This window comes from Vipera ursinii, assembly GCF_947247035.1.
Source record: "Vipera ursinii genome assembly, chromosome: 6".
Lineage (NCBI taxonomy): Eukaryota > Metazoa > Chordata > Lepidosauria > Squamata > Viperidae > Vipera > Vipera ursinii.
The window spans coordinates 3,323,926-3,340,982 of record NC_139515.1 but is presented as its reverse complement, the minus strand read 5'-3'; the positions used below and the strand labels follow the sequence as shown (position 1 = coordinate 3,340,982).

The 17,057-nt window shown below is 42.5% G+C and overlaps 1 protein-coding gene across 1 annotated transcript in view; it reads left to right on the top strand.

The window, feature by feature from the left end:
* RELN (reelin) overlaps positions 1 to 17,057 on the top strand; it is a gene marked incomplete at its 5' end in the record, with an annotated part of 292,461 nt that overhangs the window by 126,894 nt on the left and 148,510 nt on the right. Inside the window, 3 exons of the mRNA XM_083366535.1 lie at positions 3,666 to 3,811; positions 6,632 to 6,679; positions 16,060 to 16,211. Coding sequence (XP_083222661.1) covers positions 3,666 to 3,811; positions 6,632 to 6,679; positions 16,060 to 16,211 — 346 coding nt within the window. The remainder of the gene's footprint in view (positions 1 to 3,665; positions 3,812 to 6,631; positions 6,680 to 16,059; positions 16,212 to 17,057) is intronic.

Sequence of the window (17,057 nt, the reverse complement as noted above, 5' to 3'; positions counted from 1 at the left end):
ACTCCTCGGCACGGCCCTGCAAGGGATCCTCCCTCACCTCCTGATTTAGGAGGGAGCGAGTCACCCTAAACAGGGCGGCCGGGCGATTATCTGCGGACGCGATAAGGGTGGCGAAGTGGTTAGACCTCGCCTCCCTTATCGCAGCGAGATAAGACCTAATGTAGGCTCTTAGTCGCAATCGGTCGGATTCGGATCGGCTGGACCTCCAACTGCTCTCTAGGCCCCGTCTCCGACGCTTCATCTCCCGAAGCTCCGCAGAGAACCATGGAGCTCGACGGGATCTGCACCGGGTCAGGGGCCGCAGGGGTACAACTCGGTCAAGAGCCTCAGTGGCCGTCCTTTCCCAGGCTTCCACTAAGGCATCTGCCGAGCTGTGAGCAAGGGAGGCAGGTGGGGACCCCAGAGCTGCCTGGAACCTCTGGGGATCCATTAAGCGTCTGGGGCGGTACCATTTAATTGGTTCCAAACACCCACGGCGGGGGGTGGCAAAACGGAAGACCAGCCGCAGGAGATGATGATCGGTCCATGACAGGGGCATAATAATTGGAGAGCCCCCACCAAGATCATCTAACCACCGTCCAGATAAGAAAACTAGGTCAAGGGTGTGGCCTCCCTCATGAGTCGGTCCCGAAATTACCTGCGTCAGGTCCATGGCCGTCATGGAAGCCATGAACTCCCGGGCCAACTCAGATGATCCTCCCAGTGATGGTAGGTTGAAGTCCCCCAAAACTATAAGTTTCGGGAACTCAACCACCAGCCCAGAGAGGACATCGAGCAGTAGTAACTGTGAGAGGGATCTCGGAGTCTTAGTAGACAATCACTTCAATATGAGCCAGCAGTGTGCTGCAGCTGCCGAAAAAGCCAACACAGTGCTAGGCTGCATTAACAGAGGGATAGAATCAAGATCACGTGAAGTACTAATACCACTTTACAATGCCTTGGTAAGGCCACACCTGGAATACTGCATCCAGTTTTGGTCACCACGATGTAAAAAAGATGTCGAGACTCTAGAAAGGGTAAAGAGAAGAGCAACCAAGATGATTAGGGGGCTGGAGGCTAAAACATATAGGGAACGGTTGCTGGAATTGGGTATGTGTAGTTTAATGAAGAGAAGGGTGAGGGGTGACGATAGCAGTGTTCCAATATCTCAGGGGCCACCACAAAGAAGAGGGAGTCAAGCTCTTCTCCAAAGCACCCAAAGGCAGGACAAGAAGCAACGGATGGAAACTAGTCAAGGAGAGAAGCAACCTAGAACTAAGGAGAAACTTCCTGACAGTTAGAACAATTAACCAGTGGAACAACCTGCCTCCAGAAGCTGTGAATGCTCCAACACTGGAGGTTTTTAGGAAGAGACTGGACAGCTATTTGCCTGAAATGGTATAGGGTTTCCTGCCTGAGCAGGGGGTTGGACTAGATGACCTCCAAGGTCCCTTCCAACTTTTTATTATTATTATTATTATTATTATTATTATTATTATTATTATTATTATTATTATTATTATTATTATTAATATCGCAGTAGACTTTTAATCAGAATTGACTAATTTATTTTATGGTCTATACTGTTCTGACTACTTTTTCTGATACAAAGATTCTGTTTAGAGTTTCATGACTCTAGATGATCTTCAAAACAATGTAATGCGCTCATGTACTTTTTTAAAAAAAATGATATAATTCATTTAAAATCCAGGAACGAAATACTGAAAAAAATAACATTGTCCACGATATGTATATCCCCTGTGCAATTATTTTCTACTTCTTTTTTTCCTCTTTTTCCTTTCTTATATATATTTTTAAATTCTTTAATAAAAATGCATTTTTAAAAAAAGGAATGCTTGAAAGAGTCACCTCTGTATGAAAGTTAATAATGTGATACAGTAATTATATATAAATTAATAACAACTAACCAGCTAATACTAGCGATAGCTGATTTTCATTGCTTTCATTATGTTATTTTGGGGGAGGGGGATTTACTGCAATGAAAATTTAAAATGCTTAGGCTACTGTCAAATAAATCACTGGAGGCTTTCAGAAAAGAGACTGAACAACCATTTGTCTGAAAAGGTATAGGGCAGACATGTCAAACACAAGGCCTGGGGGCCGGATCCGGTCCGCGAAGTGGTTTCATGCGGCCCATGAAGCCATCCTGGAAACAGCGAGGGAACGGCCCCCACTGCCTTGGCCCTGGCCCAGAGACCCTCCTCCTGCCAGAGACCCTCAGATCTGTCCCACTCCTGCCCAGGCCCCCATAGGCACCCTTGATGCCAACGATGTAGAGCTGGCCACGCCCACCCAGTAGGCCATACGCACTCTAGCCACGCCCACCCAGTAGGCCACGCCCACCCAAGCCACACCCACCCGGCCCTTTGAGGGCAACCGCAATGCTGATGCAGCCCTCAATGAAATTGAGTTTGACACCCCTGGTATAGGGTCTCCTGCCTGAGCAGGGGGTTGGACTAGAAGACCTCCAGGGTCCCTTCCAACTCTATTATTCTACAAATCACTCAGGGATCAGCCTGAATGAAAAATAGTTGGGCAGCCCACAGTGAGCATTAAAGAAGCAGCATAGTCATACAGGGAAAGCTACGTGTGTGTGTGTGTGTGTGTGTGTGTGTGTGTGTGTGTGTTTAAAAAATTAAAAGATGGCAACACAATTCAAGTTCTGCCATATTTTTTATGTGCGTCAAGTGCCCTGTGTGTATACCTATTTGTGATTGACAAATATAGGGTTGCCATGATGAATAGTCACCAAAATAGGATGGACTTTGTAATGTTGCAGGATCCAGTCAGGTTTGGTCATTGGGACCCAAGGTTTAGTCTTCCACGTTTTCGGACTAATCCTTGTGTGTGGCTTTTTAGTTGTTGATTAGGTAGATTAAGTCTTTGGCTATTGTTTCCTTGTGCTGCCAAGCCCCTGGCCTTCTAAGTACTTGATAAGCTGGTAGTAAATCAGCACTCCTGTTGACAGACAAGGGCCCATTTGCCAGGCTTCAATCCCTTCCCCGGCTGTTTTTGTACCCGCTCATCCAACAATCATAATAGCTACAAAATTGAGTGTATGTCCTTTGTAAAGAATGTATGAACGAACATATGACTTTGTAATGTTAGGTAGAGCTTGAAGTTAAAAATGATTGTGTTTGAAAAAAATGATTCATCACTCAAAATTGGTGTGGAAGCAGGCGAGGCTGAATCTCTTTTTGAGTTTTAGTTTGCGCTATAAGCCATCTGTTAAATCAGACATGTCAAACACAAGGCCCGGGGGCCGGATCCGGCCCGCGAGGTGGTTTCATGTGGCCCATGAAGCCATCCTAGAAACAGTGAGGGAACGGCCCCCACTGCCTTGGCCCTGGCCCAGAGACCCTCCTTCTGCCAGAGACCCTCAGATCTGTCCCACTCCTGCCCAGGCCCCCATAGGCACCCTTGAGGCGAACGATGTAGATGTATGGCCCACCCAGTAGGCCATACACACTCTAGCCACGCCCACCCAGTAGGCCACGCCCACCCTGGCAAAACCCACCCGGCCCCTTGAGGGCAACCGCAATGCTGATGCGGCCCTCAATGAAATTGAGTTTGACACCCCTGTGTTAAATCATACGTCTTTTTCCCCGCAAAGCTCGCGAACAAAATTGACTTAATAGTTTCTTCCTGCGTGTGTCCTTCTGTAGCATAGCTGTCAGTCAGATGGAAATGCCATTTACTTCCACGGAACCGAAGGCAACGAGTTAAATTTCGCCACGACGCGTGACGTGGACCTGTCTACTGAAGATACTCAGGAACAATGGGCCGAAGAATTTGAGAGCCAGCCAAAAGGGTGAGTGCTAACTCTTTTTTTTATTGAAAAGTTTTATAAAAGTTACAATATTATCCCATCCCAACCCACCCCTAAACCCCACCCTCCCCCTCCCCCACTTCCCAAAGCTGATTACAGGGTTACAAATATATAATAATCATAATCTAACTAACATTAACCAACTATATAAATAACCAAATACATAATGCACTTTAACCCGCCTATAACATAATTACAAACAATCTAAGATATCCAACTTATACTAATACAATAATAATACCGTATAATTAAAACTAATAATAAGAAAAAAGAAAACTTTCCAATATAATAAATTATAACAATCTAAAATTTACTCATAAGCTAAATGGAACTTTTTAGTCCCATATTTTTCTGAATATAAGAGTGCTAACTCTTCAGAGGGATTGATACGATATCTTCAGCCAAATGTTTTGCTGTTTTTAGCGACATGGGATAGTAATAAAATCATGGGATTCCCCCAAATTTTGAGGACAAAGGAGTCGAGAAGGGTTGGTAGCTTCCAAAGGATAAGGTTTTGAAACGACCCACTTTTTATTTACAAAAAACACTGTTGGCATCTTGGTAAGAACATGGAGATATAAAACCTGAAGGAATCTCCTGTGGAAAAACCCAGAGAATATATATATATATATATGGTGCCCCTATCGTGCTCTAATGACCAGATCACCGAAATTAATTTACAAATGCTTATCCCAACCGTTACTGACACTATATTAATATTGATGATATTGGCACTCCAAATAGAGAATACATATCACGAACCATTAGCTCAGCAGAGGAGAAAGAGATTAGTTCCAGGGCAAAAATCTCATTTCAATGCCAGCGTGCTGGTTAAGTGGTTTTTATAGGGCATTCAGTTTCCTCTGGAGATCTCAAGACATGATTCACGTTTTTCAACGAAGCAAATAAATGGTACAAGTAGGACAGTGGAAGCACATATTTACATCATGGCTGTGGATGTCACCTGTCCTCTGGCTATCAGATGTGCTTGATAGTAAGAAATTCCTGTGGCTGTGCTTTAGCCTATTTTGAATTCTTTGTTTGGGATTTTAATTTCTTCCTAGTGGTGTGGATGCTGGATATTTTTCAGTTAAATGCTCAAACAGAAGCTGCAAGAAGCGAGTCTCCAGAAAGGCATTCCTGAGCATCTTTTAATTCCGTCACTTCTTTCGAACAATCTCTTTAGTATTCATGTATCTGCCTTGCCAAGATCTAAATTCTAAAACTACTGTATGACCATCATTACAGTCTTTCCCATCCTTTTAAAGCCAAGTCCACTTACTGTACTTCAGCTAGTGTCAGCATCTATAGGCAGTTTAATATTCTCCATAAGAGAGCTTATGCACCGGAGACAAATTCCTTGTGTGTCCAATCACACTTGATCAATAATGAATTCTATTCCATTCCGTTCCGTTCCATTCCATTCCATTCCATTCCATTCCATTCCATTCCATTCCATTCCATTCCATTCCATTCCATTCCATTCCATTCCATTCTATTCTATTCTATTCTATTCTATTCTATTCTATTCTATTCTATTCTATTCTATTCTATTCTATTCTATTCTATTCTATTCTATTCTATTCCACTCCACTCCATTCCATTCCATCCCATTCCATTCTCTATTCTATTCTATTCTATTCTATTCTATTCTATTCTATTCTATTCTATTCTATTCTATTCCACTCCACTCCATTCCACTCCATTCCATTCCATTCCATTCCATTCTATTCCATTCCATTCCATTCCATTTCATTCTCTATTCCATTCCATTCCATTCTATTCTATTCTATTCTATTCTATTCTATTCTATTCTATTCTATTCTATTCTATTCTATTCTATTCTATTCCATTCCACTCCACTCCACTCCACTCCACTCCACTCCACTCCACTCCACTCCACTCCACTCCACTCCATTCCATTCTATTCTATTCTATTCTATTCTATTCTATTCTATTCTATTCTATTCTATTCTATTCTATTCTATTCTATTCTATTCTATTCTATTCCACTCCACTCCATTCCATTCCATTCCATTCCATTCTATTCTATTCCATTCCATTCCATTCCATCCCATTCCATTCTCTATTCTATTCTATTCTATTCTATTCTATTCTATTCTATTCTATTCTATTCTATTCTATTCTATTCTATTCTATTCTACAGTATTCTATTCTATTCTATTCCACTCCACTCCACTCCACTCCACTCCACTCCACTCCACTCCACTCCACTCCATTCCATTCCATTCCATTTCATTCTCTATTCCATTCCATTCTATTCTATTCTATTCTATTCTATTCTATTCTATTCTATTCTATTCTATTCTATTCTATTCTATTCTATTCTATTCTATTCTATTCTATTCTATTCTATTCCATTCCACTCCACTCCACTCCACTCCACTCCACTCCACTCCACTCCACTCCACTCCACTCCACTCCATTCCATTCCATTCCATTCCATTCCATTCTATTCTATTCTATTCTATTCTATTCTATTCTATTCTATTCTATTCTATTCTATTCTATTCTATTCTACTCTACTCTACTCTACTCTACTCTACTCATTCCATTCCAGAATATGATTTTGATCATACGTCACCATTCTCCATGCTGACTAAGGCTGATGGAAGATGCCATCTCAATTATTTAAAAGGTTCAAGACAGCCTTCCTTGGTTCGTATAAAGTAACATTAATTCTTGAACCTATTGATTCAACATTTGTAACTCTCCAGAATTGTTCACAGTCATTACGACGAATCCTCTAATGCTACGATCACATACTCTTTTTTCCCACAGGATCCCTGCCTCATTCAGTGCCCAGGATGGACGATGTTCAGAGAATGGGTAGCTATTCAGTGTTTCTTCCTATCCTTTTCTCTCTCTGATATCCCGCAGCCTCATATTGATCCCTTATGTGGCAGAGATCCTGTGGCTGAGAATTGGATGCGGTCATCTGTCATCCCAACTGCGTAAGAAAAACCAGCCGAGGCTAATTTGTCTTCACCATCTGATCTTGCAGGTTTCAGACAGACCAAGTTTAGTCCAACCGTAGTTTTCTTTTCATGTCCAATTTTTCCTTTGCTGCAGAAGATCGCTGGTTTCCCGGTTGGCGTGGCCTGCAGGGGTAGAATGAACCATTCATTAACTCTAATTTCTGAATCTGTCTTTGGACCTGTTTATTTGATTCTCCAGGCTCCAACCTTATCTTATCCTCTGTCGCTTCTCGTTATCTGATCTCTCTTTGGCCTGCAAAGGAACTGCTTATGTCTTTACTGTGGAGAAGCTGTACTGAATGTATCATCTTGGGGACTAGCCTGTCTCCTTGGATAACTTTGTTGTTGTTGTTAGCTGCGAAGTCGTGTCTGACCCCTCGTGACCCCATGGACAACCTTCCTCCAGGCCTTCCTGTCCTCTGCCATCTTCTGGAGTCCATTTAAGCTCACTCCTCCTGCTTCAGGGACTCCATCCAGCCACCTCCTTCTCTGTCGTCCCCTTCTTCTCTTGCCTTCAACCTTTCCCAGCATTAGGCTCTTCTCCAGTGAGTCCTCATTAGGTGGCCAAAGGATTTGAGCTTCCACTTCAGGATCTGGCCTTCTAAAGAGCAGTCAGGGTTGATCTCCTCTAGGACTGACCGGTTTGATCGCCTTGTAGTCCAAGGGACTCGCAGCACCACAGTTCAAAGGCCTCAATTCTTTGGCGCTCGGCCTTTCTTACGGCCCAACTTTCACTGCCATACATTGCAACTGGGAAGACCATGGCCTTGACTGTACGCACTTTTGTTGGCAGGGTGACGTCTCTGCTTCGGATAACTTACGCTCATTTGTTAAATTCTGTTCGGCCCCTGTAAATGGGTTGCCATTTCCCCCCTCCCCCAGTTGGGGACAAATTGCATTCTTTTGTATATCGTTCCCTCTGAAGAGAAGGCCTCCGCTTCTTGGTTATTGCAACTCTTCTGTCTTTCTCACTTTACAGCTTCCACTTTGGGCTTGAGAAATTAGCAAGAGTTAACAACTTGCGCGTGTGAAAGCCTCATTAACATTACATTTCTATTAGGTTGGGTGGGATAGCAATAGCACTAAGACTTCTATACCGCTTCACAGTGCGTTACAGCCCTCTCTAAGCAGAGTCAGCGTATTGCACCCCCAACAATCTGGGTCCTCATTTAATGACTTCGGAAGAATGGAAGGCTGAGTCAACCTTATGCCCCATCAGGATCGAACTCCTGGCAACCTGCAACGATGCATTCTAACTACTGCACTACCACAGCTCCTCCCTCCCTCCCTCCCTCCCTCCCTCCCTTCCTTCCTTCCTTCCTTCCTTCCTTCCTTCCTTCCGACTTATCAATAGCACTTAGACCTATATAACTGCCTCACAGTGCTTTAAAGCCCCCTCTAAGCAGTTTACAGAGTCAACATGTTGCCGCCCAACAATCCAGGTCCTCATTTTACTGAAGGATGGAAGGCTGAGTCAACTTTGAGCCGGTCAGGATCGAACTGCTGGCAGTGGGAGTGCAGAGTCAGCCTGCAATGCTGCATCCCAACCGCCACGCCACCACGGGATAGTCTACATGGATAACCCAAATCTGAATGACCATAATAATGTTAAAGAGATACCACTGAAGATGCCAAGTCTTCCTTTTGGGCATTATGAGTGTGCTTCCCCAATTCTTTTTCATCCTTTAAAATTACGGGCAACGTGTACACCGTGATGGATTTTACCTATCACCAAAAACCCTCTCTCTTTTTGCACGCTTGTCCCTCTTTCGCTTACTATCAGACCCCGCCTGTTAGGTTAGACATCCTGTGACTGCTGCCCTTCTGTTTTGCATATCTAAGATGCATTGATGAAATGATTGGTGATGATTAATAGGGTCATGTACCTGTGGTCCAAGTTCAGTCGCCTGAATGCTGCCACAGTCAAGAATCAGAATCCCATCAAGAGAACAAGGCTGAAAACTCAGTTTTATGTCTCTGCACCCCATTGTTAGGATTCTAGACCAGGTCTTGAAATGCTCTTATCGAAAACAAAACCTAGGCCAAAGTAGAATTTTGGGAAAGACGGTCCTTTTGATCTGTTGATTACGTCTACCTACCAACAACAGAGAAAGCTGTTGGTATAAGTTAAGCTTAATCTTCCAGGAAAAAAAGGATCACAATTCTGGCTTTTGATTGATGCAAACCCTTTGCCTTGTATCCAGAAACCCCACGAATATCTAGGAATAAACATCTAAATCCAACTCAGGTTGATATAAAGTGCGGCCATTCTCTACGATTCTTCATCGATGGGGATTAACGTAGCAGAATGTGAAAATTAATTGCTAACCCCGCTGTTGCCTAAAACGCATTTGATGCAAGCCGCAGTTGAGTTATATCTCTGCAAGGATTTTGAAGAAGAATGGGCCTGCCATGTGCCAAACATTGTATTACATTTTGTTCTGTTGGTTTTTTTTTAATATATTAAGGCATCAAATGTTCTTGTCATACTTTAACATGCTGCCTCCGCTCTTGCATAATGAGATCGAACAAGATAGGAGAAAGTGAGCATCGTTTTGGTTTTGGTTTTTTCAGAAAAATCCATCTCCAACCTACCTGTCAGGACCCACCCCAAACCACCTCTTAGGAAGACAAAATTCTTGGAGTCAAATCTATTCCAAAAAGAATCTTTACTATGACATGCTTGGTTGTAGGAATACGAGACAGGACTTAATATTATTCCACGAAGTAAACCCTTATAAAGAGTTCCCGGTTTAACCCCCCTTAACCCCATTTGGTCAGCCCCCCATCCTGTACCTCGTATCATCCCTCTCGTGGGAAAAAGGAACTTAGGACCTTTCATGTTTATTGCTCTCTTCCGTGACACAAGCCAGATGCTAGCCCCCCTTTTGTTTCCCCAGTTCAAAAGGCTTCTCCTTTCCTTTGAAATGCCTAATACCGGTTCAATACACATCCATTCTCTTCTCTTCGGGAGATGGCAGAATCCATGGAACAATGTTTGAAACATTCCATTTATGAATATGATATAAATGGATTCTGACACTGACACAACTTACCCTTTTTTATGGTGATAGAAATGAATTTACGGCCAAATTTAATTTTTCAACCTGTTTTTTTTTTTAAAAAGCAAGCATGTTTCACCCTATCCAATACTTTTAAAAACATCTGAAAAATAAAACAAGTGGCATTTTGGGTACATCTGACACCGCTCAGTATATTAATAAAATCCACAGGGGTGGCAAAGGTGCTTGAAGGTTATGGTAAAAATAAATAAATAAATGAAAGTCAAGATGAAGGCCACAAATGGTCTGGTCCGAGTTTTGCCTGTTTTTTTTATGCAATGCCCATAAAAAGACAGGCAGAGTGTCAATCACACCATTGTACTTTGCAAGTAGCCTTGTTTCACTTTTTGGCTTCGCCAACCAAACCTATCTATCTTTATCATCTGTCTGTCTGTCTGTCTGTCTGTCTGTCTGTCTGTCTGTCTGTCTATCTATCTATCTATCTATCTATCTATCTATCTATCTATCTATCTATCCTCTAATCACCATCTCTTTTGGAGTTATTAAAGCTCAGAACATCAAAAGAATCTTACTATTTAGTGAGTGTAGACATCAGAGATCAAATTTGCACAGCTTTTGTATCCGGCTGCCAATCCATTCCCCAGAATTTATGGATTGGGGGGGAAAAATCAGAAATACTTCAACTATAAATTAGAACTAATTGTGTCCGTATCTGATTTCTTACAGTCTGGTTAGAAATAAGATCCTATTGTCCAGAGTTTTCATCCATTTGAATTTTTAGCTGTAGTACATCTTAGGTGCTTTCCTACAAACCCATAGTACTGTGAGGTTGCTATAGGAAGAGCTTCAGAATTTATATCCTATGGAGATAAGGAATGGATCTAAACACTAAACATTCAATTCAAGTTAACCTGCGATGTCTCTGTTCCTCAAGATCTTAGATGCTTAGAATATCTGTCTGCTCCAAATATACAATCTGCCTGGAATACCTTCTCTTCAGCTATTACAAATTTACCACAATTCAATCAGTAGCGAATTATGACCCTTTAAAATGAGGCATTATATGCCCAAACACTCAACATTGCTGCCGTTTTGTTTTGTGTGTTTTTTTTGCCCAGAAGTCAAAAAGTACATACTGTACATGCTTCCAGGAACTTCCAGCGAACAAAGAATTTCATGGAAAAAACGTCTGAATGAATATTTCCATTACGCAGGCCATCAGCCTTTGAAGAATTATCTTTTTGACTTGAAGGCTGACCTCCCGTAGTTCAGCTTCTGAACTGCCATATTAGTAATGATGGAATTGCTTGGTGAGATCTCCAGTTCATTTCACGCTGTGACAGCCAGACGGTTAAGGAAAACGCACAGCCGTTCACGCTGTGTCAGGTTTACAGGAGGATTTCGTACAGGCTGAGATGCAATTCAGCGTCCACTCTGGATGAATTCTTTGCAAGCATCCGTTTTAAGCATACGATCCCTGAATCTAACAGCCAGACAAAAGAATGAATGCTGGTGATGGGGGTCTTCTAGTCCAGCCCCCACACACACAAGCAGGAAACCCCATCCCATTTCAGACCAATGGCTGTCCAGCCTCTTCTTAAAGACTTCCAGTGTTGGAGCATTCACAGCTGCTGGAGGCAGGTTGTTCCGCTGGTTAATTGTTCTAACTGTCAGGAAGTTTCTCCTTAGTTCCAGGTTGCTTCTCTCCTTGACTAGTTTCCATCCGTTGCTTCTTGTCCTGCCTTTGGGTGCTTTGGAAAATAGCTTGATTCCCTCTTCTTTGGGGCAACCCCTGAGATATTGGAAGACTGCTATCACGTCACCCCTGGTCCTTCTTTTCACCAGACTAGACATACCCAGTTCCTGCAACCGTTCTTCATATCTTTTAGTCTTCAGCCCCCTAATTATCTTGGCCTCAGACAGTGAGATGCATGATTTAAAATGAATTCAACCCCAAGTTAAATTTATTTTAAATCATGCACCTCGCCATCAGAATGGCCTTTCTGTGCAATGCACGGCCCCTAGCATCAGTTCTTGATCGCCCAACTCAAATTGTACTACAGAAAGTAAGAACAAGCTTCAATATACTTTAAGGTAAAGGTAAAGGTTCCCCCGCACATGCGTGCTAGTCGTTTCCAACTCTAGGGGCCGGTGCTCATCTCTGTTTCAAAGCCAAAGAGCCAGCGCTTGTCCGAGGACGTCTCCGTGGTCATGTGGCCGGCATGACTAGACGCCAAAGGCGCACGGAACGCTGTTACCTTCCCACCGGAGTGGTCCCTATTTTTCTACTTGCATTTTTACGTGCTTTCGAACTACTAGGTTGGCAGAAGCTGGGACGAGTAACAGGCGCTCACTCTGTTATGCGGCACTCGGGATTCGACCCGCCAAACTGCCGACCCTCTGATCGACAAGCTCAGCGTCCTAACCCACTGAGCCACCGCGTCCCTCAATATACTTTAGTCCCGGTTAAACCAGGCAAGGAGTTGAGAACATTGAACCATCAAGTGACTGATTGTTCTCTTCTTTGAATACTGAGTATTTCGGCAGAATAACAGGGCTGAGGCTGGCCAGATAATAGCCAGAGCACTGTCAGAAAGGAAAATGTGTATAAGTTGTGTAATAAGTCAGATCAACAGGAAGGGGAAAATGTGGTTAAGCTAGGAATGAAGGAACAAAGTCATCAGGTTGTACGAATGTCAGTTTTTCGGCCAAAATCAATCATTGCTGTAAAAAAAAAGGGGGGGGACCCAACATTGTTGAATTAGGGAGGTGAGTCAAGACAATTAAAGCTAAGAGAACTTTTAAGCATCGGTACTGTCACTTTTCAACATAAAAGGAGAAGGACTAGCTGACGTATAATCTCCTTTCCAACTCATATTTTGTACAATTTGATTTCTCTACCTTCCTGAAATTAGGAACACGGGCCAGTGGCGCAGCAGTTTTAATATAAGCACTATTTTTAGAAACCTCCCTTTTCTTCCTTTTACGATGACACTTGACTGTTCTACACCATTTCTAAGCAACTGCGCCGATTACACAAACTTCCAGAGATCTGTTTTAAACTTTGGTTTTAGAATGGCTAAGCTGAGTTATAAATCTAAAGCAAAATAAAATATAGGCTTTTTTTAATTAAAAAAAATGGCTGGTAGTCTGCTAGCAGAGAGAAAAATCCCACTCATCTTTAACTTTCAACTGTTTTAAAAGTCTTTTGCTTCCAAGAATCAAGATTCTTTATCAAGATAAAATAAGGCTGAATAGGGACTGAAAAGGGACGCGGTGGCTCAGTGGGTTAGGATGCTGAGCTTGTCGATCAGATGGTTGGCAGTTTGGCGGGTCGAATCCCGAGTGCCACGTAACAGAGTGAGTGCCTGTTACTCGTCCCAGCTTCTGCCAACCTAGCAGTTTGAAAGCACGTAAAAATGCAAGTAGAAAAATAGGGACCACTCCGGTGGGAAGGTAACAGCGTTCCATGCGCCTTTGGCGTCTAGTCATGCCGGCCACATGACCACGGAGACGTCCTCGGACAAGCGCTGGCTCTTCGGCTTTGAAACGGAGATGAGCACCGGCCCCTAGAGTCGGAATCGACTAGCACGCATGTGCGGGGGAACCTTTACCTTTACCCTTAGGAACTAAAAGGGTTGGACCAATAGAAGAGAATAGACATAGCCCAGGGTGGAACTGTGAGGTCCTTGGTACTCTCTGACCTTGGTGGTTTTGTTGCAGACATTTCATTACCCATCCAGGTAACATCATCAGCGATGGTGTTACCTAGATGGGTTATGAAACATCTGCAAGAAAGAAACCAAGCTCAGTGAGGGCTTCATTGAAGTGACTGAAGTGGCCATGAGAACTGAGATAGTGTAAATATTCAAGCATACAGTATTGACATTTTTCCTGTTGAAATATGACAGAATATCACCTGTATACTGTATTGTTTCTAAATGTGTAAAGTGCCAAACGCTGCTTAAAGGATTGTGGCTTAGTCCTGTGAACTTTCAGAGCTGCCTGAAGTTTTTGAGGTTAGCTAGAAATTTATCACTTATTGAGCGTGGCGATATAAACGTGGGTGTCATTTCACCATATTAAATTGCAGAACGTCTCTCGATGGGCTGAAAGCGATGGGACAGCTGTTCCAATTAAAAAATTTCTAATTGCCAGTCAACATTAGTCTAAATGGGTTTCCTGGGAGATATCCCAATAAAACAGCCGTCCTAATTCTGTTAGCCCGTTTCAACACATTTCCTTTATGAAATCCATGCATACTGACAAAAACATTACAAATTCTGTCTTTAAAAACTTATTTGAGCCGTGGTGGCAGAGTACTTAGAATGCCGTATTGCAGACAAACTCTGCCGATTGCCAGCAGTTCGATCCTGACCGGCTCAAGGTTGACTCAGCCTTCTGTCCTTCCGCGGTCGGTAAAAGGAGGACCCAGATTGTCGGGGGCGATAGGCTGACTCTGTAAACTGCTTAGAGAGGGCTGTAAAACACTATGAAGCGGCATATAAGTCTAAGTGCTAATGCTGTTGCTATCTAAGCCGTGGTGGCTCAGTGGTGAGAATGCAGTATTGCAGGCTAACTCTGCCCACTGCCAGGAGTTCGATCCTGACCAGCTCAAGGTTGACTCAGCCTTCCATCCTTCTGAGGTCGGTAAAATGAGGGTCCAGATTGTCGGGGGCTTATGCTGACTCTGTAAACCACTTAGAGAGGGCTGTAAAGCACTTTGGAGCAGTATATAAGCCTAATTGCTACATAAAAGTAAAACGTTGAGGCTGTAATGTTACTGTTTTATTCCACTGTGCTAAAAAGAGTTGGAGGTCAATACGCTTCTTCCTTTTCCCCCCTTTAAGCTACACTTCTGTCTCTCCCCCTTTCCCTTCCCCCTTTCCCCACTATTTTCATTTTCTTTTGTATTTTTAATTTGATAAGCTTATAAAATAATATTTAAAAAAAGAACATTGGCAATTTTTAGTCCTCTCCTATTCTCTGTTATTACAAAAACACTCATTTCCTTCTCCACTCTTAATTTTTGTTATTTTGTTCTGGATATTTTTTTTATTAGCAACTGATTTCTTTTTTAAAATAATAATAATAATAAAATTTAAGATTATATACACCAGCCATGCTTTTATGAATGGAGAGTTTGCTGAAGAGAGAAAGGTGTTTAAATGTTCAGCTCTTTTAGTTATACATTCCACATGTGGTTTCTTGATGAAGAACTCTTTGTACTCTTTATGCCCCAAATAAAAGAATCAAGTGTTTAAAAATGCTGTAATAAACAAGGTAGTCGTAGGAAATGGAAACAAAATTAAACAGAGAACAAATATAATAATAATAATAATAATAATAATAATAATAATAATAATAATAATAATAATAATAATAATAAAAAAAGTTGGAAGGGACCTTGGAGGTCATCTAGTCCAACCCCCTGCTCAGGCAGGAAACCCTGTATCATTTCAGACAAATGGCTGTCCAGTCTCTTCTTAAAAACTTCCAGTGTTGGAGAATCCATAACTTCTGAAGGCAGGTTGTTCCACTGGTTAATTGTTCTCATTGTCAGGAAATTTCTCCTTAGTTCCAGGTTGCTTCTCTCCTTGATCAGTTTCCATCTGTTGCTTCTTGTCCTGCCTTCAGGGGCTTTGGAGAACAGCTTGACTCCCTCTTCTTTGGGGCAACCCCTGAGCTATTGGAAGGCTTCTATCATGTCACTCATAGTCCTTCTGTTCACTAGACTAGACATACCCAATTCCAGCAACCGTTCTTCATACGTTTTAGCCTCCAGTCCTCTAATCATCTTTGTTGCTCTTCTCTGCACTCTTTCCAGAGTCTCAACATTTTGTTTTATAATATGATGACCCAAACTGGATGCAATATTCCAAGTGTGGTCTTACTAAGGCTTTATAAAACAACGCTAATACTTTGTACTAGTATTTAAGTATTATACTAATGCTTTTAAGTGTTCCACTACTGCTCACCATTTTGTTGCCTTATCACATGTTCCCACCAGTTTAACTTTCTTGGGGGGATGGTGCAAACATCAGGGTCTTCTCCCTTGAACTTAAATAGGGGACAAATTCATTTGGTAGGTATTGATCCTTCATACATATCCCGTCTCATGATTTTGAAGACCGTACAGGGGAAAAAACCTAGTATTTTTGAACAGTGTTCAGAAATGAACTGATCCTTATCTCTGGGATGTCTTTAGGTGGGATATATCTGGAGCGATCATCGGCACCGAGTGTGGGACCTTGGAATCGGGCTCATCGGCGGTGTTCCTCAGAGAAGGAGAGAGAAAACTATGCACTCCTTATATGGACATGACGGGTTATGGAAATCTGAGATTTTATTTCAGCATGGGTAAGTACGCGCCATTTATTTTTCTTGGTTGCGCGCACACCGGACTATTTCATATTTTCCTACAGTGGAGGGAGAGTATGGTCAAACGAGTTGATCCCCCATTTGTTTTCTCTAAGCTAAAAGGGGTATATTTTGTCCCAGCCTACGTGAGTCTTTGTTACGCTCACAACGAGAAACCCCTCTTCCAAGAAACAGGCAGGAACCCCAAGAAAAAACCAACCTCTTGTATTCTCAAAGGCCTGAGTCAATGTCCAAGGCAAACAAACACAGTCCACAGAAACTCGATCCTCAACACGAACAGTTGCCCTCAGCAACCAGCCCATCCCACACCTTCCCTTTTTATAATTCTGCCAAGGCGTGGCTTCCTAATGCCTTCTCCTTTGCCTTTGGAGCTGCCCCATTGCATTCCTCTGTCCTACACGCTTCTCTTGCCGGTGCTTTCGTGCATCCGGGATATTTCCCAGCTGTGCTTCATCACTGTCAAACTCAGGCTCCCAGCACAGCTGTGTCTCAGCCTGAGCGCGAGTAGAGGGGCCCGGTTCCTCGTCCGACCGTGAGTCTTGGAGCTCCTCAGAGCCTTCCTTTGACTCTAATGTCACTCCATTAATTTTTATGGGATTAGGGATAGGGTTAGGGTTGGGGTTAGGGTTAGGATTTTTTAAAATAACATTCCTAATATTTAGCAAACAGCATGTTGTCTGGGTTCATGAATTTAAAAAAACAATGAATAATAATTAATTTCTGTATTATCATAAACAATATGTTAGTTAATCGCTCAATAGTCTTCTTACTAGTATGTATTCAATGTTACATAGTACATAAAACATTCCTTTCTCTCTAATGCGT